Consider the following 22,794-nt stretch of genomic DNA (forward strand, 5'->3'; position numbering starts at 1 on the left):
TCCGTTTTCTTTCGAGATCATACACGGTTTCGAATAAGAATATTTATTTGCCATTAAATACAACACTGTACAATAGGCATCGTCATTTTGTTTGGAAAAGAACAAAATACAATATATACACATATATAATCTATGCTGTCAATCGACAATATTATTAGAACTTCTCTTAAAAATTAAAAAAATATATCTTTCCAAACTAAAACATTTCGTTCCCCATATCGTTCATAAATAATAAAAAAGTAACATTTTTTGTAAATTCGATAGCTTGTTTATTTTGGCATTAATCGCGAAAAACCGCATATTAGAACAAAGCCAATGATATACTGAATGTATTAAAAAAAACTCCAATGGAAAATACAAAACCGTCCATGATCTGGAAAGAAAACGGAGTTTAGCATATCAACAACCCATAACTCGCTTATTAGACCACATAAAAATTTCAGTTGCCACTTTTTCTCACTCTTATAATGATCTTAACAATTATATTGAGAAAGATTATCCAATTTAAATAAAAATAAAAAGGTGTAGACCTACAGAACAGCCTTAATATAAGTCAACGACCAAAAGAGTAATTAGCAATGCTTTATTTCCATCACTAGGTACTTTGATTTACTTCTTTCACTTTTTGTGTATGTAGTTGAGAAGTTGATATTGTGGTAATTATTCATATTGAATGGAAAAGACTAAGAAATTGTCAAAAACCACAGATTTATTGATACTTAGAAAAATATTACTTCTTTCACAAAAATAATCATTCAATAAAGTTTTATATGATATCTTTTATTAATCCTTCTACATAATTTATTCCATTGAATATTACTTCTCTTCCAACACTCACAATCAAGACTTTTCTGAAAACGATAATATAGCGTCTTCTAACAACAAACAAAGCATTGATAGATGAAATAACCACTTCTCGAGGTTTTTCAATTAAAATAAAAACAAAAATCCATATTATACAATAACTTGATATAACATAATTCCTTCAACATAATTTATTCCATTGAATATTACTTCTCTTCCAACACTCACAATCAAGACTTTTCTGAAAACGACATAGCGTCTTCTAACTACAACCAATGCATTGATAGATGAAATAACCACTTCTCGAGGTTTTTCAATTAAAATAAAAACAAAAATCCATATTATACAATAACTTGATATAACATAATTTCTTCAACATAATTTATTCCATTGAATATTACTTCTCTTTCAACACTCACAATCATGACTTTTCTGAAAACGATAATATAGCGTCTTCTAACTCCAACCAATGCATTGATAAATGAAATAGCCATTAAAATAAAAACAAAACTCCATATTATACAATAACTTGAATAAAAAAACATTAATCCATATATTAAGAAAATAATAAAATATATATCATAATAGAATAGTAACAAATCAAACAAAAAAAATCTTCAATAAGTTGTAACTTACTAGTACCGGTAACTGAAAACAAATATATGCATAAATTGGTATTATACTAAGAATCTATTATTTGACTTGAAATTGGTTATTACAGTCAAAACTTTGTTCAATATTTATCCATTATTATAAATTTCACAAACTGACTATCCTACACATTCAGTTTGCTGCAATTCAATTCAATTTATGGCACACTACCTTGTAACTTTAGTATAATAATTATTGTAGTGGTAAAGTATATTGCTTCAAAAGGGTCGCAGGATCTTTGATTTCGACCACAAATCATTTTGAAATGTACTATATTTCATTAATGATTCAACGGGAAATATACAAAAATGGCTGATTGAATGTTAAATGCAAATGTAAATGCAATCTCACTAGATTGGAATTAACACATATTATCAGTCATTAATATTTTGCATAGATCAGTCGAAGAGATGGGTGTGCGTGCAGCGTCAGCGTGCGTTCACGCTCAATCTTCTGTTATTTTTATTAATTTGACATGGTCTAGCTGTACATCGCAGAAGCAACCGCAAAACACGATGACCCAGTTAGCTTCATCATTCCTGTGAAAAACTGAACAATATTAGCACCTAGGTAATTGTATCGATTTTTTGATAAGGGAATTTGTGATATTTTTCAATCCGTGGCTGTAATAAGCCAATCGTCATGTTGTACTTGGGAACAATGGCAGTATTACTGCTCATAGCCGCAGCCCTTATGTTAAAAATGGAATCTGCCAACTCTGCCGAGAAGGATAATACTGATTACAGAAGACTGCTAACCATATTTTTGTTGGCCATATATTTACGAACTATAACACGATGAGGACATGATTGCCGTCCTCTACGTAACTGGTTTTGCTTCGAGCTCTCTGTTTGGAACACTTGTTGGCTATCTTGCTGACAAATTCGGCCGAAAACCACTGTGCATAGCGTACGGCATTCTCTACTCGATATGCTGTCTAACCAAGCTGTCAGCAAACTTCTAAGTGCTGATCGGGAGGGTCTTCGGCGGAATATCGACCTCCATCTTGTTCACTGCATTCGAAGCTTGGTATGTGAACGAACACGTCAACTTGTTCAATTTGCCCGACGAGTGGCTGAACCTGACATACAGCAAAGCGAATATCGTTTGAGGACTGCTGGCTATAGTAGCCGGCTTCGTGACCGATTCTCTCGTCAAATTGCTGAATCTCAGCTCAGTTGCTCCCTTTATTGCCGCCATTCCCTTCCTACTTATTTCATCCTACTGCATCTTTTCAATATAGACAGAGCACACTCATGCTGATAGTGAAGATGATGACCAATTCTTTGTTCTCTCCTCCTTGAAATACACGTTCTGTGAGCATAGAATGCTTTTGCTTCTTGGGCTCATCCAGTCCGCTTTTGAATCTGTCATGTATATTTTCATGAACACCAGTTCTCTCAAGTCTGAAACCGCCTTTGGGTTTGGTCTTTGCAATATTCATGATGGCTTACATGTTGGGATCCAGATTCTACAACTTGTTCACAACCAACCGTTTCCGGCTGAAAACGGTTTGTTATTATTAACATGCGAGTTCGCTCTGTTATGTTTTGTTATCATCACGTTCCTGTACTTGTGCATCTATTTTTTAGACTGGCAAGATGTAAAACTATCCACTATCAAATGCTACATATGTTTTGTACTTTATGAAGTCTCTATTGGCATGTACTGTCCCGTTATCGGGTACTTGAGAGGCCGCGTTATCGTAGAAAAATACCGAACCAGTGTTACGAATTATAACTATGAATGTACAGTCAACCCTTCAAATACTAACCAAGGTAACTAGATTACTTCAAACATAATTTCATCTCATTCAAAAAATAAATTAATGTTGCCAAAAACAAGATTTCAATATCGAAAACAAAAACAAGATTTCAGTATCTGTCAATAACACATTACATGGTTGGGTTGAAATTCCCGGTTACATGTACGTTTATTAAATTTAACCGTCGTTACATGAAGTCAAACGAAGGCAATGCCAGGAGAATCAATGAACAACGCTATGATGTCATTTTACGACGGTGAAGAGCAACCGGGCATCAGTCTTATAGTATCAAGAATATTACTAGAATTTATTAGTAGTGAAATTGGAAGCTTGTGTTCCTTTCTTTGGGTAATATACAGGTCGTGTATCTTTTCTCGGACGAAGATTCCGAACATTTTCCGAAACATTGGTTGCGTTCAAGTCATTGGTTCCCTTGTCCAGATTCGACGGCTTCTCGCTGAAATTATCGTGCTTTACTCCACCAAATACATTGCTGGGTCCAGCGCGTGCCTCTCCACTGTTACTACAAAGCTGCCGGGGCTGTTTCTTTACGAAAAAATTTTTTGTAGAAGTCTTATCTGTGGATGAAGTTTCTCCACTGTTACTACAAAGCTGCCGGGGCTGTTTCTTTACGAAAAAATTTTTTGTAGAAGTCTTATCTGTGGATGAAGTTTCCAAATAATTATTATTGCTCTCAGCAACAGACTTCTCACAAACGTTTGAAACAAAGTTATCAATATTTCCCAGGTTATTATATTTTCTGGAATCGTTTTCATTTGAACGTTTAGATTGGTAGCGGTGTTTCGGTTTGTTTCGATTTGTGACATTTTTACGCGATGAAACAGCTTCAGGCAAGTTTTCACCTCCAGATGTTTCCAATTTTTCACCTCCCGATCCTAGATTGTTCTTGACGTTCAAATTATTTTTGAAATCAGAGTTCAATCCAAGTAGCTTCTCTTTTAAAACATCCTTCAAAGAAATACCCCCTGCAATGCGATCCAGATCTGGGATGCGTGAATTATCAACTTTCTCACTAACAACACTTTCTACAACTGGATTGTTTCGGTGAGCGCCTTCTTCACTCTCTGCAGGAATATTCTTCTGGCAACTCTCAGCTCGGCTTCTATTTGGTGCTCCTCTGTCCCTCTTCGATTTTCCTCGGTCTCTTGAACGAGTATCTCTTCTTGCATTCTGTGTTTCGTCGTCTAAAACAATGTTCAAACCGGTTTGACTGGCACTTTTATCAGTGTTATTCCCTTCACTTTGAATATTTTTATGGGTACATGCATCGCGGCTTCTATTAGATCCTCCTTTACCCCTATTAGATTTTTCTCGGTCTCTGGAACGTGTGTCTCTTCCTAGATTCTGGGGCTCCTCACCTAGAACGATGTTCAAACCGGTTTGACTGGCACTTTTATCAGGGTTGGCATCGATATTGCCTCTAGAGCACCCACTTCTGCTGTTGGAAAAACCTCCTCTATCATTGGAACCTCTTCTAACATTGGTAGAACTTCCTCTGTTGTTCGATCTACCTCTGGGATAAGAAGAGTGGCCCCGCATATAAGTAGAGTCCCCTCTGTCATCTTCGAAATTCCTCGTACTGCCTCTAGCATGTGAACTCCCTCCTCCATTTCTAGCACCACCCCTCCCTCCACCTCTCCGATAAAGTCTTCCCTGTTCATACCTCATGGTTCGTTCAGATTCATCCAAAATAATTGCCTTGTAATTGCTGTAATCGGTAGGATGAGAATCCGGACAAATCTTCTGTAATTCGTTACTGATCGACATCAACTCTTCTTTTTCTTGTTGGTTTCTGAAATTTTGCTTTGCTAGCAAAAGCTTCACTTCGTCGAAAATGACCTCGAACAAGTTGCACGGATGTTTCATTCTCAAGCTGCCGCATTTGTGACTCTGAAAAAGTAAAACATGCTTATTAACGCATGGTAAAATTTCATTCATAAAGCTAGCCACTCACGAGCTTGATTCAACTAGGCAACACGCCACCCACAATGCTCTACGATTGGCTGAGAGCAAGCTGTTGGTGAGCATTGATCAATCGGGGCACATTCTGGGTGGCGTTTGGCAATCAACAAAGAGGCCAGCTTCATACTGTTTCATTTTCACAATTCATAAAATGAACCCCAGCAATTGCTTAGGTATGAATGGACTCAACACCTCAATATTAAAAATAGCAGCTCCATATATCTCAGAAGTCCTAACCCATTTGTTCAATATGTGCCTAGCTTCAGGTATTTTCCCTGATAAACTAAAGAGAGTCAAAATGATACCCGTGTTCAAGAAGGGTAATAAGGCCAACATTGAAAACTACAGACCCATCTGTATCATAGAAATAATATCATAATTGTTTGAAATGCTCCTTCATAAACAGCTTGTCAATTACTTTGAAAACAACAGTCTACTTTCTCGAGATCAGTACGGTTTTCGGAAAAATCTCAGTACTTCTGATAATGTCTTGAATCTTATTGAGGGAGTCATCAGTAGCTTAGAGCACAAGAGACTTGTGAACCTCAGAGCATTTGACTTTTCTAAAGCTTTTGAGTCAGTGAAGCATAATATTCTATCTGAAAAGCTTTCTTTTTATGGCCTTGACAAGTTAGCTGTGGATCTAATTGGTTCATTCTTGGGTCGCAGAATGCAATTTGTCTATAGAAACGGCGAATTCTCAAGTGGTAAGCTGGTTAGATATGGTGTCCCCCAGGGTTCAATACTTGGTCCACTGTTGTTTATCATTTACATAAATGATTTTTCAGGTGTGATAAGGAACTGCTGTGATCAAACCCAACCTCTTCTTTTTGCCGATGACCTGGGCTTATTGGTGAATGGGACGGGAAAACATAATGTTGACACAGTTGTTGAATTAAGCACCTCAAATATAATGGATTGGTGTGCTTCAAACAATTTGTGTCTTAACCTCCTAAAAACCTGTGACCTACAGTTTAGCTTTAAACCTAGGTTTACTGGCACAGATTCCCTCAAATTCCTGGGTATCATGCTTGACTCGAATTTAAATTGGAAAAAGCACATTGATTATACAGCTGGTAAACTAAGTAAGGGTTTGTTTGTCCTACGTAGATTAACTCACATAGTTAATCATGAAGTTTTAATGAGTGTCTTTTATGCTCTCATCCATAGCCTCTCATCCATAGATTGTATGGGATTCAGCTCTGGGGAAATTGTTCGGCATCTATTAAACTTTTCAGACTCCAGAAGAAGGCCATTCGAATAATTTGTCAGGCACCACCCCTAGCAACATGTAGGCCGCTTTTTCGTAAACTAGGCGATTGACTCTCCCATCTTTATATGTTTTTACTTGTCTGATGTACATGAAAAAAAACCTTAATGAATATAGTCGAAATGGTGAAATACATAATTATCATACCAGAGGAAGGTTAAATCTCAGAATTGATTCTCACCAATATGCGAGTACCCATAGGAATTGGAGAAACATGTCCATTAAGTTATTCAATGAGCTTGCCCCTGAAGTAAGACTGTTGAGTACCTCACTATTCAAGTCACACATAAAAGGCTTACTTACAGAAAGGTGCCTTTATTCTGTTGGAGAATTTTTTGAATAGCTTCAGTGTTCATCTGTTTAACTGTAACAGCTTTGTTGTGACTTGTGTTGGATCCCGTTTTAATACCTGCTATTTATCAATTGCTGTTGTTTATTACTATTTGCCAATTTAGTTGTAATTTTTTTTTACAAAAATACTACTCTGACTATATTATTATTATTTTAAAAATATTTTGACTGTTTTTAATTTTATTGTATATTGACGTTTGTTACAACACTTTGTGTTTTATGACAATAAAGGATTATTGATTGATTGATTGATTTCAAAAAATCCTGTTTAGCCTGTTTTATAAACACTAGGCGCTCATATATCAAAACGTAACAAGTGGAGTAAAAAATAACTTACTTTTTTGATAACTTGATAGTATACAAATTATAAAACTTGGAAAAGTATCACCAGTAAAAAGTTCTCTATTGGCCGCTTGCACAGCCTTAAAGCAAGAGTTTGCGCTGCCGCTAGGCAAGTTATACCTGAGAGTTTCGGGCAAGAAATCGACTACCTATGTGATGTCTGCAGAATAACCAAGTAAAGCAACATAGAACTTCTTTAGCTCAAGCTGCAAAGTAAAGAAACCTAAAGTGTTTTCCTTAGAAAAAACATCAAAACCAGCTCTGTAACTTGTTTCATTCAATTAATATGAATTTTCAAAGTTATAAAGTAACTTTTGAAACACTGTTTACATAAATAATTGCATATAAAAGTTTGTGTATCTTAGAAAGGAGATTTTTGTGCAATGAAATTTGAATTAGCTTATAAATATCCACATTTATACTTATGAAGAAGAATTTACAAAATTGGCAATTTCAGTGTCAGTATATTCATATTCACTTGAATGCTGACACAAACTGTCAGCATTTGTTGAATGGGAAGTATTGATGTTATTCATTATAAGTGCTGACAGTTTAAATTTAATCTCATTATACATGCGTGGATGATGATTTCATATGATTGAATAGTAAAACTGACTGTCATAGCAAACTTACTTTAGCGAAATGATCCTCAGTGACTTTCTTTAAATGATCCCAGGCGCGAAAAACATTGTCTTTTTTAAAAAAGTACCAGGACGCCATTTCAGTTAGAATACTTGAATTGTAGTCCTCATGTTGTAACGCCTTGGTCCAGTCGGGTATTGGATCGTAATGAGGATCGACTGTGCACTTCAATTTAATCCAGTCCATCAGTGCAGGAATATTTCTTTGCCTGGCAGCTCGTTCAAGGTAGATTAGCCCTTTAATATTATCCTGAAAAAAATGTTTTTCCAAGATTAAAACAATTTTTTTCTATATTTTCATTCTTGATTGGAGAGTAGTATTTTAACCTTAAATTGAAGTAAGTGATGTGGGCTAATATCTTCAGGTAAGTATCATAAACCTTTTCAATAAATTCTGAAAAGATACGAATACTCAACTAACTTAGACTGTTCAAGTATATTTTTAAATGAAAAAATTAAGCCAGTTATCATTTATACCGAAATTATAAATAGCTTATGCTGCTGGGTTAAGCCACAGACTAATACTACATTTATTTATTTTTTTTTAATATTTCACATGGAATCACATGTGGAAGAGCATTTTTTATATGAGAATCAAGAGAATCACATGTTAAGAGAATTGCCGTGACCATAAATAAAACCCTGTTTTTAACAGTCGATGTTGGGGCTACATGTGATTACTCTATGATAATTGCAAAACGCGAATCTATCCACTACGAATGAACTACGGCTTTGTTTACGGAGGTATCTCGGTATTCAGTTCAAGCTTTCAGCAGAGTTTAATATCAGCATTGATATTATTTATGAGTAAAGCTAACAGTTTGAAATTAATAAAGTGTCAGATAGACTTGGCTCACCCTCCAAGCAATTCCCCAAGAGTCGCTCTTGGGAGACTAAACACAGTCGCGGTAGGGTCTGAGGTTGCCGGTGGGGATGGGGGTCATACTGTCCTCCTAGTGTCTTGCAAGTGAAGGCGCCGCGTTAGTCACGGGGGTCTACGGACCAACGCGCGGCTACCGGTAGACGAGAGCCACGGGCTCTAGGATACAGGATGAGTAGGGTGAGTAAAGCGAGGAGAAATTAGTAAGGGATTGTAGGTCAGGTGCTAGTTATATAGATAAATGTTTCTTTCCCCCCAAAAAACTAAAAATACTACATCAATTACAGAAAATATTAGATAGTTTACAATTACATACAATAGTTAGTTTCAGATAATTTCTTATAATGTGTCTTCTACATGTTTAGTGTTTTCTGTGTGGAAATTGACCTACTCCACTATGGCCTACCATGTTGTTTGCAACAATATATTTATTTAGGTATTACGCAGTATGAAAGTGCGTGAAGTCGACGGGCAATCTGGACATGCAGCAAGCCCAAGATTGAGGTATAATAAAGAGGATAGGATATCGCTAGTCTGGAACAGAGATAGGGAAGTTAGCTGTCTGGAACAGTATGCTATTTTCAAGGCAGTACGAAGTCTGAAAGTGCGTAGGGTATAATACAGCAATCTGGAACTGCTGATGAGGAAATGTACAGTGATAGGAATCCCAGAACACGATCAGGAATAATAGGGAGGTAGGACAGGTTGGGTAGAAAATGGGACAGAGTCCTAAGAGGACTAACAAACTCTTACCACGTTCCAAGTCGTCGCAAAGGGATTGATTGATTGAGTACTTTATTTTACTTTATTTATGTAGATTACAATATATACTGGCTTATACACTTATATACAATAGCACATATCAATGTCCAACATATCAAAGGGACATATCAAAGGGATAGGGATAGAGTCTTGAGGCGGCTCAAGAATTCTATACTCCGTTCAAATTAACTCCAGACTTGGGATGGACATGCGCAGCAGAGAAGGCATACAGCGGCAGGGATACAATGGCGGCTAGGTTGCCGTTGAGTACCGGCCAGCGTTCTCTAATTTCCAGTGAGTATTCAAGCGCCCATGTTAAACTTAGGAAGTTTCCTCTCTGCAATCATAGACTCGACTGACTCTATTCGACAAATTGAAAGCTACGCTTCCTATGACTCAATCCATCACTACAATTGACTGATCTCCCTCCATTTCTCTGCGCCGCAAATTCCTCCAAGTCTGAAGAAGATTTGCACGGACTATAATCGTATACAAAATCGTCGCGAAGTAGACAAGGAAGCTGTTGCCGTAGCGTATAGAGTACACAGGGTAGGTGGGAGTCAGCTCTACTGTGCCGATAGAGTAGAGTGCCCTCCCAGATAGAGTGGGGTAGAGTGCCCTCCCAGATAGAGTGGGGTAGAGTGCCCTCCCAGATAGAGTGGGGTAGAGTGCCCTCCCAGATAGAGTGGGGTAGAGTGCCCTCCCAGATAGAGTGGGGTAGAGTGCCCTCCCAGATAGAGTGGGGTAGAGTGCCCTCCCGGGTGGGGCAGGATAGCGCTCGCCGCTGCCGATAGGGAAGCGTTGCGGAGTGAAAGTATCGCAGATGTTCTGGCCACTAGAGCTGCCAAAACATTGCTCTTCCACGAGTCGGCTAGAAGAACTAATCAGATGGCAAGGGGTGAGGGGTATAATCAGCACAGCCGAGATGCGCAAAATACCACTTATATGAGATCCCAAACATACAGCTAGTCGAGTCAGAGAGCGACAAAAACAATAATAACAGCATAGGGATAACTGTATTATGCCAAAAAATAACAAATAATAATTATTCCAAATCCTCAAAACAAAAATTATTACAACTTATGAATCCCAATTATTTCCTTAATAAGCTAACAGGAATACAAAAACGAAAAAGTTATCCAAATTATTTCAAATCCCTACAGTCACAAATTCAGAGTTGCAAATATCATGTGACCTGACTGGCTGATGTCTAGTGTCAGAGTTTTAAGGTTGTACTGATCAATGTTAAGGCATTCGACAAGACCTAACGACTGTTTTTAGGCAGCCGGAAACCACGTTTCAACGTGGCGATATGAAACACGGAAGTAACCTGCGAAAAATATATACTGGCTGGTGTTTGAACCTCTGAAATATAAAGTCAGCCATTAGATTTGAGTCATATATTGAAATCTCGATGGTGAATAAAATATCAATATTATTGTATAAATGTGACTGACCTGCACATAACGATAGTAAATGAGACCAGCATAATGGTTGATCAGGGGATTATCAGAAGTTAAGTGCAGTGCCTCCTCAATCGCTTGCACCGCCAGATCGATTCTTTTGTAGGGCTCAGGAAGTTTCACCATGCCAAATGCTGTGCGACCCAAAATATGTGAATCATTCTTATGAGTCCCTAACAACCTCCTGGAAAAGCATTTCCAATAGGTTAGACATATAAAATTTGATTTAAAAAAATGGAATACTGAACAGTATTATTAAATTTATTAATGCTAATTATTGAAGTTATTAATGATATATGGACTATAATGTTGATTTATGATCTGTAGCAAAATTTAGTTCATTCATAAATCAAAATTGGAGTATTTTCAAGAAATGTTTCCATTCAATTCAGTATTGCAATGATAAAATAACTATAATGAAAGCTTAAAATAATCCAGACTCTACGAAAACACTAATAAACATAGACTTTTGATTACTCTTTAATAGTGCTATTACATCTGCAGGAATAAAAACCATTAAAATGTTCAAAAAATATAAATTTAAGTGTCTCAGCTAAAAGAATCCCAAAAACCCAAGTGCAAAAAAATTGCTAGCGGCAAGATTCAAAAACGAATTGAAGAGCTAATCGATAAAAAAATTATTGTAATTATTTACTTATCAACATTTTAATGTAATAATTCAGCAAACAAATAGAACAAATTAATATATCAGTTTTAGAGGCTCAATGTCACTGTAAGTGTAAATGTGTAAATATCAATAAGTATTTAAAAATCAGTTCTCATATAAACCAATGTTTTCTGTGTAGTTGAGAAGTTGATATTGTGGTAATTATTCATATTAGATAAAAAGACTAAGAAATTGTCAAAAACCACAGATTTTATTGATAGTTAGAAAGACCGGTTTCGGTTGTTACACCATTGTCGATCTCTGATAAACAATGTTATCAGAGATTGACAATGGCGTAACAGACGAAACCGGTCTTTCTAACAATCAATAAAATCGAATTGTGTATTGAATTTTCTAGATTTAAGAATAGATCATAGCACTGGTTTTCACAAGTTTTTTTTCAGAAAATCAACCCATACTGATGTTATCATTCCTCTTCATTCTTGTCATCATATTTCTCATAAACTTGCTGCTTTCAATAGCATGGTCTATAGAGCACTAACAATACCTAAGAGCCATCATGATTTTGATATTGAGATCACTAAAATTAAACAGATAGCTGTCACAAATGGGTATGAAGAAAGTATGGTGGACAGATTATTGAGTAAAATTAATAGACAAATTTCAAACAATTCTAGCTTTGTAGGCTCAAACTGTGAGGGGAAGACTTGGATAACAATTCCATATTTAGGCCTTGTATCTGATAAGATAGGTAGGGAATTGAAGAGGAATGGATTTCATGTTGATTTCAAGACCAAACCGATTTTAAATAGTCTATTTAGCTGGAGTAAAGACAAAATTGATATTTGGGTTAAAAGTGGGGTGTACAAACTTGAATGTGGTGATTGTAATGCTTGTTATGTGGGACAAACTGGTAGAAGTATCAAAAGTTGAATTAAAGAACACATCAGAGATTAGAATAAACAAAATGGGAAATCTAACTTTGCAGAACATTTGATAACAAATAATCACAAGATCACAGTTAAGGAGAATGTTGAGTTTCTGCATGTTAATAACAAAGGCAGATCTTTGAATATTCTAGAGGCTTTAGAAATAACAAGAGTAATTAAGGAAAATTCCCAGTATAGTTTAAATGACCAGATTCATATCAACCAATACAAAACTACGAATTTAGTTTTACCATAAAATTGTAAGCATACATTAGTCAATAGTTTTTCCATTTACATATTTGTTTTATTATCTTTCACACTTGTTTTCTTGGTTCTTATTTTGTACTGAAAGTAAATTTTGTTATCATGGCGATTCTGTTGCTTAAGCCGCCATTTTGTCACACCGTTGAGTGGGAGGAGACTGTCTAGCTGGGCCAATGGCAGGCGTTCATGCCCTTGACCAATAGCAGTACTCGCCTACTAGTATAAATTCTGCTGCTCTTGTTTTTAGTTTTAGTTAATCAGAGATTGACAATGGTGTAATAACTGAAACCAGTCTTTCTAAGTATCAATAAATCTTTGGTTTTGACAATTTCTTAGTCTTTTTCATTCAATATGAATAATTACCACAATATCAAATTCTCAACTACACAAAAAGTAACAACAGTTTCATAATGGATAATTATATAATCTGATTTTTCTTATGTTAATAAATAGATAATGTTTAGTAATGTGTAATGTGTTTAGTACTAGTAGAGTATGAAGAAATTGCTTTTCCACTCATATTATTATCCTTTAAATGCAAAGTTAAAAAAACCTCTCACATACATCGACACGCAATTCTAAAAAGAACATTCTTGTCAAATTTCATGAAAATATATCTGAGTTTGGCATAAAATGCATGAAATACATATACAGACAAAAGCAAATCCCATTGAGTTAAAAAGTAGAGCTCACTTTACTCGGACAACTAGCTTGTTGGGCATGAAATTCGATGCGGCTGAGCTTCAAATGTATACTCTAAACAAGTTGCGACTTAAAAAAATATCCACATTGTCAAATTGAAACCTTTTTATAAAAGCCAATATGACTGAATACATTCAATGATACAATCTGGCATCGATTGTGTAGTCAATTATAATATACAGGGTGATTCTTAACTATGGTAAAATAGTTTAATACGTGATAGTAGAGGAAAAAATAAGAAAAAACGTTCTAATAAACATTAGCGAGCTATAGAAAGATTTCGCCCGGAATTCAGTTCCTCTGGTGAAATACACCGATGCTGAATTGTTTGGGGACTAGTTTTTGAAAAACTTATGATGGATTCATATGGAAAAATATCTGAAAAATTGAATAAAACTAGTCTGAAAGCTGTAGTGTGAGTAGTTTTTGAGAAAAAAGTTGCAAAAAATCTAACTAGAAAAACACAGACTTCTACGTTTGATGCCCAATAACTTTCTTTAATGACGAGTAAACAATTTTACGCAATAAAAATTTTAGAGACTTCAATTCTGGAAAGAATTATGTAAGCTGTGTGAACTAAATTTAAATAAAATATATTCCTATGTAGTACATTACACCACAAAAATTTGCTGTTTTATGAGGAGAGAACTAATAACTCATAAGTTGTAGCTGATTGCAAATAAAATATTCGGTTTTTTATGAAAACTTTTATTTTTATATGAAAGTAACATATCTAAATGACATTAAACTTATACCAGACTAAAGATGATGTTCGAAGTGATCTCCGTTGTTCTGAAAGCATATGTTCAGACGTCTTCTCATCGATTGTCGGACCCGTTCAAATATTCCAGGAGTCTGCTTTATAATTTCTATTCCGTTCAAAATCCTTAATTGGAGTTCTTCAATGGTATCAATCGGAGTTTTGTATACTAAGGTTTTCAAGTGTCCCCAAAGATAAAAATCTGAAGGATTTAAGTCTGGTGACCTAGCTGGCCATGGAACTGGCCCACCTCGGCCTATCCATTGATTTGGAAAGCTGTGATTCAGGTGTTCACGAACAGCAACATGAAGTGTGCTGGAGCTCCATCATGCATAGACCAAATGTTTTGGCGCAACTGAAGAGGTACATGTTCAAGTAAGATAAATAGCTCCTCTCTCAAAAAGTTTAAGTAGATTATGCCAACAAGCCTGGGAGGAAGCTCAAACCGAAGTAGATGATCTCCTATGATTCCTGCCCAAATGTTTACTGGAAACTGATGTTGTGGACGATTAGGATTGATGGGATGAGGATTCTCATCTGCCCAAATATGTTGGTTGTGGACGTTAACGATAGCTGTTCTTGTAAAGTGAGCCTCGTCGGTAAATAAAACGGTTGTTAAAAAGTTTGGGTTAACCAGCACGGGGAATACAGTCTCGTGGCAATAGAGTATGAACTTTCTGGAGGTGGTATGGATGTAATTGTTGCTCTTTTAGTATCCTCCAAATAATAGATTGATTGACATTAAACTGCTCTGACAATTCTCTCGTGCTCTTCTCTGGATGTTCATAAATTTCATTAAGAACTTGTTCTTCTAACTCAACAGTCATAGTAGATCGGGGTCTGCCTGCATAAATGTTCTCTTTGGATAGCAAAGAACCTGTTTCAGACAGACGTTGATGAATAGTGGCAAAAAACCTTGAACTTGGACATACTCGGTTAGGAAAGTAATCTTGATACAAACGTCTTGCTTCAGTACTATTACTGTATAGTTTCTCATTCCATACATTAAATGCATGTCAGCTAATTCGGAGTATGAATAATGTCTAAAATTACCTGCCATTATTTTAAAAGTTAACACTTAACACAAAAGCAAAGTGAAATGGTTACAAATTACTGGTTAATAAATTAAACAAAAAACACAGCGCGGTTACAGTAGGCCTAACTTACAGTTTGTTGTTTTGTTCAACAGTGAGCAAAATATTTCTGAAAGTAATTTTCAGCTTTTAATTTATTTTAAATAATTTCTTATTTAAAACAAAATAATTCAGCTGTTATTAAAATCCATGTTTTATTTGCAATCAGCTACAACCTATGAGTTATTAGTTCTCTCCTCATAAAACAGCAATTTTTTGTGGTGTAATGAACTACATAAGAATACCTTTTATTTAAATTTAGTTTACACAGCTTACATAATTATCTTCAGAATTAAATTCTCTACAATTTTTATTGCAAAAAATTATTTGTTTACTCGTCATTAAAGAAAGTTATTGGGCATCAAACGTAGAAGTATGTGTTTTTCTAGTTGGAGTTTTTGCATATTTCGACTTTTTTTTCAAAAACTACTCACACTACAGCTCCCAGACTAGTTTTATTCAATTTTTCAGATATTTTTCCATATGAATCCAGAATGAGTTTTTCAAAAACTAGTCCCCAAACAATTCATCATTGGTGTATTTCACCAGAGGAACTGAATTCCGGGCGAAATCTTTCACCCAGTATAGCTCGCTAATGAAGCGTTTATGGATAGGCTTATATGTTTATAAGAACTTTTTTCTTATTTCTACCTCTACTATCACGTATAAAATTATTTTACCATAATTATGAATCACTCTGACATGAAGGAGAATGTCGCAAGTTTTGACAATTCAGTATCGGGGAGATTTTATCAAAGTCTCAACTTGTTTTCTTCAGAGTAAAGTCATTGCTATTCAAGTATTAAATAGATACTTTGAAATTGTGAGTTGTCAAATTTAGAGATCGCACAGCACCAAGTATTGACTATTGACTGATTTTCTAATAATACGACCTCACTCACCAAACAACATTGCTCATGCTAAAAGTGAAGCAAGAAAATTGCTTACATGTACAATGATAGTGCTTCGGCATTCATTTTATCTACTCGCTCCAGGGCTTCTCTATGCTGTTCTCTGTCATAACGACACTCCTGGAACAGCCCAAATGATTTTTCGCGAGTGATTTGCGCTATGTACAATGTATAGCCCGCGTTTTCTGGATTCAACTTGTAGGCGGTGCGGTAGAAATTTTCCTCTTCGTCTGAGACAACCATGAAAGGAAATTTCACGTGGCGAATCCTCGCTGAAAATTAATGAGAATTCATGAAAAATTAGATAAATATAAATTGCAATAACATGCAATACAATTCAAGAAGCGGCATCTGTTCATTTCCACTAATCTCTAAGACAGGTTTCAGAGCTCACAACTCTGAAAATAAAATAAATTCATTTGGTTTAAGATTCATCCAAATTTAAAAAAATGCTTCATCAATTTTTTATTTAATTCATACAGGATTGATCAATTTAAACGTAATCTACTTTATGAAATATAATATTCAACAAAATTCGGTTTGAACTGTCCCTATTGTTCTATTCCTATCCAATTTTTTGTAAAATTTGTGTAGGCCTATTATAAAGTGAATTAATAATGAGAGATAACATCATTTCATTCAATCGTCACATGGCAAGAATAAAGTCTCCAAAAAGCGCCATGTTGAGTAGGTTTAATCAGCTTCAAGATGTAGTAGACCACACTTTGCTCTTTTAAAGAAATCAATTAATCAGTTTAAATTCTCTGAGAATTGCGTTGGCATGTTCCATGTTGGAAGAATATTTGTCCAGAAATAAATTACCAAATAAATATTTTAATTTGAACTCACACATGATTTTCAACTATTTAACAAAATTCGGTTTGAACTGTCCCTATTGTTCTATTCCTATCAATTTTTTGTAAAATTTGTGTAGGCCTATTATAAAGTAAATTAATAATGAGAGATAACATCATTTCATTCAATCGTCACATGGCAAGAATAGAGTCTCCAAAAAGCGCCATGTTGAGTAGGTTTAATCAGCTTCAAGATGTAGTAGACCACACTTTGCTCTTTTAAAGAAATTAATTAATCAGTTTAAATTCTCTGAGAATTGCGTTGGCATGTTCCATGTTGGATGAATATTTGTCCAGAAATAAATTACCAAATAAATATTTTAATTTGAACCCACACATGATTTTGCCAGTTAAGAAGTGCCACTCGGCCATTGCTGGATGCTTAGTTCTGGCAACGCTGATGCATTCCAAAGCTTTGAAAAATCCCGCCACTCCATACTCCATAAAGGTCCAAGCTTTGACTCCATAAATTCCCGATCTTTGCTTGTCTTCCATTGCAACCAGCTCAGGAATTTCAGAAAGCAGCTGAAATTTATTATTAGTAAATTTATTTAACAGTCCTGTGAGCCATCACAAGAATAATCATTGTAAACTTCATCAATCCATTCATTCATTCATTCATTTATTAATACTTGAATTGAAGACCTCTTCAAACTCAAAAATTGTGTAATAACAGAGCGTTCCAAATCTGTCAAGCCTCTCTTGCTGATTCCATAAACAAATAATGTTAAAACATTTCCATGGACATAATCAATAAATTCATTTTTTGTCATATCACTTTAAAATGTCGCATTGGATTAATGGGAAGCATTGAATCCGGCTTGAAGCGCAAACCTTTTTGATCGACAAACTCTCTTTTTTGCGTGGACTAAAACTCCGTAGAATTGTGTATAATCAATTTAATCAGAATTCAATTCTGAAAATGTGGTGTGAATAGTAATCATAAAAACGCAAGTTTTATTTTAATTTGAATAATTATAGAGTAGACATCAACTTGCCAGTTTTTCAAACAAGTCCGTTGCAAGCTAGCCACTTTCTGCGTTGCAAGAAGCAAAAAGAAAAAGGTAGGTACGGTACTGTAGTCTTGTTTTTGAAAAAAAACTTCTATAAAAGTAGCGATTTAAACAAAACATTATAAAAGGAGGCAATGAATTCTCAATAGATAGATAAATCAAACAGTAACTACCTCTTTAGCTTTAGCTACAAATCCACATTTGAATAGAGCAAAAGCTTTGGAGCCCAAATAAATGTAGTTGATTGCTTCACTGATGGATAAAAAGTCTTTTTCTTTACATGTGCCAGTTTTGAGACTGTCCATCCATGTCTCACACTCTAGAACATTCTTCAATGCACTCTCAGTATCATATTTGATAAGTTCTTGAGCCAGTGTCAAATAACAACAGAAACTGTGGGAAAAATAAAACAAAGTAGAATAAAAATAGTGCCAATTAACAGAATATCCATCATAAATAATAAAACTCCTGGGTTAAAATTGATAATAGAACTATTTCTTCATTCACAATAAGATAATTTGAGACTTTAGCTTCGTATCAATCAAATAAAGAAGAAATCTAATAAAATACAGAAAAACTCGTTCAAAGCTTCATACAAGAAATTTTATAAACATTTGAAGATTAAACCAAATTGCAGCTGTTAAGTGGAAAAAGATGAAAGTTGAAGTGATTTTTTTTATTTTGGGAGTTGAAGCATGTTTCTAAAATACACCCTTTGACAAATTCTTGGATCTGTCATTTTAAATTTAAATTCATGTTTTGAAAAGGGGAAATGGTCAAGTAATGTAAGACATAATTTTCTAGGAAATTTTTACTTAAATGATGACAAGACCCGCACATCAATATCCCAAACTGTTTTGAAGATATTCTAATTTGAAAACACTATCAAATCAAGGAAGATGTTTACTTTCAAATTGTTTTGATCCAAGTTTGAGTCACTCATTATAACTTTTGCTCCCATCTTCAACACTTCGAACAGTGAAATTTGATAGGTCAGATTTTCAACGTACTTATTTCAATTCAATTTTATTTCACCGAAATGAGAAAATAATAAAAAATTGTGACAGTTAAACAAAAACAATATGAAATGCCTACATTGGTAAAGTGGATTCAAGTTTCTGTTCTTGTAAATTTGTCTTCAAGTTTGCAAAAATTAATCATTTTAGAAAGCTTAAATTCAAGGAAACTTGACTAATGTAAACGCCAATTAAGAAATCGCAATCAAAAAGCTGGAAAAAGATTTTCAACACTAACCTTTTGAATTCAAGCTGAGTTTCCGTATCACGCAACTCTTTCAACTTTCTCTTGAAATCGGCTACAACAAGTTTTGGATTGTCGCCTTCTGGTCTCGATTGCTGTGGATTCCAATTGAACGGAATATCCAGAAATGCTAAACGGTGCTCGATTTTAGATTTGTCATTGTCATCAATGCGACAGGAACCCAATCCACTAGAAAGCTCTTCCAATTCACTTTCGGGGAAAGCGGACGCCATTTCCCCAAAAATGGTTTTTACCAATCTGAAATAAATTTACCAAATGTTTTAGATAGATATAGCTTTAATACCTTCTGTTTCATCCATTACCATCACTTGTGTGATCTTTGGTGCCATAAAATTCAATTTCAATACACGTAATTACACAGACAACTATTCAGATGGCAGATGAAACAGTTTAAATGAAAGTTCAAATCATCATTCACAAATTAATTTACATTATGATATGCCTTGTCACTAAGCAGCTTCCTGACAGTACTCTTGAAGGCGGCCTCATCCAACTGCTGCACACCAAAAGGCAGCTTGTTAAAGAATTTCAGGGCAGAAATTCTATAACTGGCCTGTGATCGGTGGAGTCGTCTCCTGGGGACATCTCCTGGTGTTGTAGTAGTGATGGTTACTGCAGGAAGCCAGAGTATGCAGTATCTTCTTGACATACACCAGACACAGAAGGATGTAATGGCTGATGACCGTCAGCACACCAAGACGAGCAAGGATGCTCGCTGCCTGTTATGATTCTAACAGCCCTCTTTTGCAGCCCCTTCCAAGTGATCCCAAAGAAGCAATTTTTAGATGATGTGGCAATGGAAGAGAGCGTGATACATTATTACAAGATACTTTTCAGTCACCAGGCCCCTCATCTCAAGCATCTTTAGGAAGCAAATGCGGGAGAGTCGCCTGGTTACCTGCTGTAGCCTATATGACCTGTGACTGTTCCAGCTGAGATTGCAGTCCAAGTCGAAACCCAACACCTTCACTGGATTCTCAGGGTCACGCAGTTCTTGTGACAAACTGCAGATGATCTCTGGGTCTTGTCCTCATTCAGCTGGAATAGATTAGCAAGGAACCACAAAGTGACAGTTCGAATATGCTCTGCAGATGCCTCCGCTCCAGCTCAGCACCCGACGACAGTAGAGATGTATCATCTTCGAACATCAGAGAGGAACCGTGGTCGTGAAGGTCATTCATCATGACTAGGAACAGTGTAAGCCCCAGCACTGATCCCTGAGGAACACCAAAAATCACTGGAAGAGTCTGGGAGTTTGCATCACCGAGGGAGATAAGTTGAGTCATTCCAGAAAGGTATGAACTCAAGATTAAAAGAGCTGAGTCCCTTAGACTATGGAAACTCAGCTTTCTAAGTAAGAATTATGACTGTCTAATAGTAGATGAGATCTAACAATAGATCTACTATTTATGATTTTACTTTACATAAGATGAAATTTCTAATAATTAATTTACCGTATTCTAAATCTTGATATATTTATTCTTTTTTAGAATTTTTATTATTTTTCACTTGTAGCCTATATTGTGGTTAATACTACCAAGTTCATCAATGTTTTTTTTCAAAACATACTGAATAGGAAAAAAGTAAGAGTAAATTTTCAACTGCTAAGCTCATCAATTGTTTTCTTGAATTATTTTTTTTCCAGTAGACCAATTAGACTCAAGTTATAGTGCCGGTTAAATTTTAATCGTGATTAATTCCACGAGAACCAATCAGAGAAGCAGTCTTTTCAAAAAAGGCTTCTCTGGTTGGTTCTCGTAAAATTAATCACGGTTAAAATTTAACCAGCTTTTGTGCAACCGGGCCATGATCATTATGTTATGATAAGATTATCTAAAAGAAAAATTACTATAAATAATAAAATAATTCTCCCACCGAAATTGAAAAAAAAAAATTTCAACTTGAGACTGGTAGAAATGTAGATGTAGCCTTAGGGTGTGATCACATTGGATGCGTATATAAGAAATTACACGATTGGTTATGCATGATCAAGTTAGAATGCTGATAAGAAACAAAAATTAATTTGGAAAGAGCAATAAGAACACTCATACTAAAAGCTTGCACTTGTTCGTTGCGTTCAGATCACTGATCAGTCTTCAGTGTGAGCAGCTAGGCTACATGCACGTCACAACGTGTTTCAATGGCATTTTCCAAAAATTTGTTTTTTGGCTCAAACCTGATTAAACGTGCACTTAAACATAATACAAATTCAATGTGACCACAACCTCATCAGCTTAAATTAAAGGCAATTAATTGGTTAGATATACATAAGAAATTATAACAAAAAATTTATTCATCATGTTTAGACCTGGTTTTTAGGTTAGCTTGTCTAATATTAGACTAGTTAGTCAACTTACGAATTGTTGTGCAATTATTCAAACAACCCCTCGTTAAATACCTAACAAAGATTTTATGCAATAGGTTTAAGAAGAATCATTTTGTAAAGAATTTAGAATTCTAACTATTGGCGTGTAATGTAAATCCAATTTTTATTTTCACTCACTGCGACTTGCAAACTTGCGAAAACTTGCGAAATGAATTTTCATAAGAAGAATAATAGTAAACAAGACGTTGGCGCATGCGCTCTGTATTAAATGGTAGTTCCATCAATAGCCACTTGGCGTGACTGAAAAGCGGGCAAAATCAAATTATTTATGCCCCGCATTTACCTGTTAGCTACAATATTTTGTTAAATACTAAAAGTATATAATTTGTACTAGCAATCCAAGAGTGATAAAATATTTATAACATTTCATACTCTATTAATTTAAAGTCAACAAAATCAGCATGGGGGTTCAGAGAATCAACTGAGTAGATTAATTAATTAGTTTTGAGAAACAAGTTTAGTTTTTGCCTCACTTTGCAAAATATTCTATGGCTTTCCTGTTATTTGATCATGAATACATTTTTAACACAAATAGGCCTATGTTGGATTGAATTCTGCTTTAAAAAAATTTGAGCGCTAAGGAGGGGCCATGGCTTTTATATTCTCAAAAAAATATGTTGGCTCTGTTACATTTAGACTTGAATAAGATTTACGCCGAGCCTCATTTACTCAGGTTCTTTTTTTATTTTACTAAAATTTCGGTCAACTGGAATAGTTACTATAATCTCCTATACAATTTAATAGTTTCTGGGGTTCTCTGTATGGAGTAAGAACACGACGAGTGAGGTGCACTGATCGACCCACTTGTTCAGTAATTCAATAATCTCCATCCATGACTAGCATTTGCTAGATAGAATGCGTCAAAAATTATCATTCATAGTTCTCAAAATTGTATTGCCTCTTCATCCAGGGAGTAGAGAGCCAGACTCACAAGCCTCTCCCGAAGTGCCCTCTCAATAAATACAGTACTTTCTCCTCATGCAGCAAAAATGTCAAGTTCAGAACTACTGTAATAAATATA

General features: G+C 35.2%; 1 protein-coding gene across 5 annotated transcripts; it reads right to left on the minus strand.

The window, feature by feature from the left end:
- Positions 1-691: 691 nt before the first annotated feature.
- Positions 692-21,947, minus strand: LOC111064175. 5 transcript variants are annotated; one of them, XM_039428655.1, is made up of 9 exons: positions 21,745-21,947; positions 19,361-19,624; positions 18,280-18,499; positions 17,429-17,618; positions 16,277-16,511; positions 10,907-11,096; positions 7,800-8,057; positions 3,880-5,131; positions 692-3,798 (listed from the first exon to the last, which is right to left on the minus strand). In XM_039428655.1, exons 2-9 carry the CDS (start codon positions 19,597-19,599, stop codon positions 3,521-3,523), a joined length of 2,862 nt encoding a protein of 953 aa, XP_039284589.1. In that variant the 5' UTR covers positions 19,600-19,624; positions 21,745-21,947; the 3' UTR covers positions 692-3,520. The 5 variants fall into 5 exon arrangements, with proteins under 5 accessions (XP_039284589.1, XP_039284588.1, XP_039284586.1 ...); XM_039428654.1 differs by having other exon boundaries at positions 692-3,778; positions 3,860-5,131; XM_039428652.1 differs by having other exon boundaries at positions 692-5,131.
- Positions 21,948-22,794: the final 847 nt, after the last annotated feature.

Source organism: Nilaparvata lugens, chromosome 5 (assembly GCF_014356525.2).
Source record: "Nilaparvata lugens isolate BPH chromosome 5, ASM1435652v1, whole genome shotgun sequence".
In the NCBI taxonomy this organism is placed as follows: Eukaryota; Metazoa; Arthropoda; class Insecta; order Hemiptera; family Delphacidae; genus Nilaparvata; species Nilaparvata lugens.

Excerpts from the sequence above, each read along its gene's own strand:
- LOC111064175 (XM_039428652.1), bottom strand. The coding sequence starts at position 19,599 with ATGGCGTCCGCTTTCCCCGAAAGTGAATTGGAAGAGCTTTCTAGTGGA. Across the intron at positions 18,500-19,360 it reads ACTCAGCTTGAATTCAAAAG|TTTCTGTTGTTATTTGACAC; the intron begins GTTAGTGTTGAA and ends TTTTTCCCACAG. Across the intron at positions 16,512-17,428 it reads CTTAACTGGCAAAATCATGT|CGAGGATTCGCCACGTGAAA; the intron begins GTGGGTTCAAAT and ends ATTAATTTTCAG.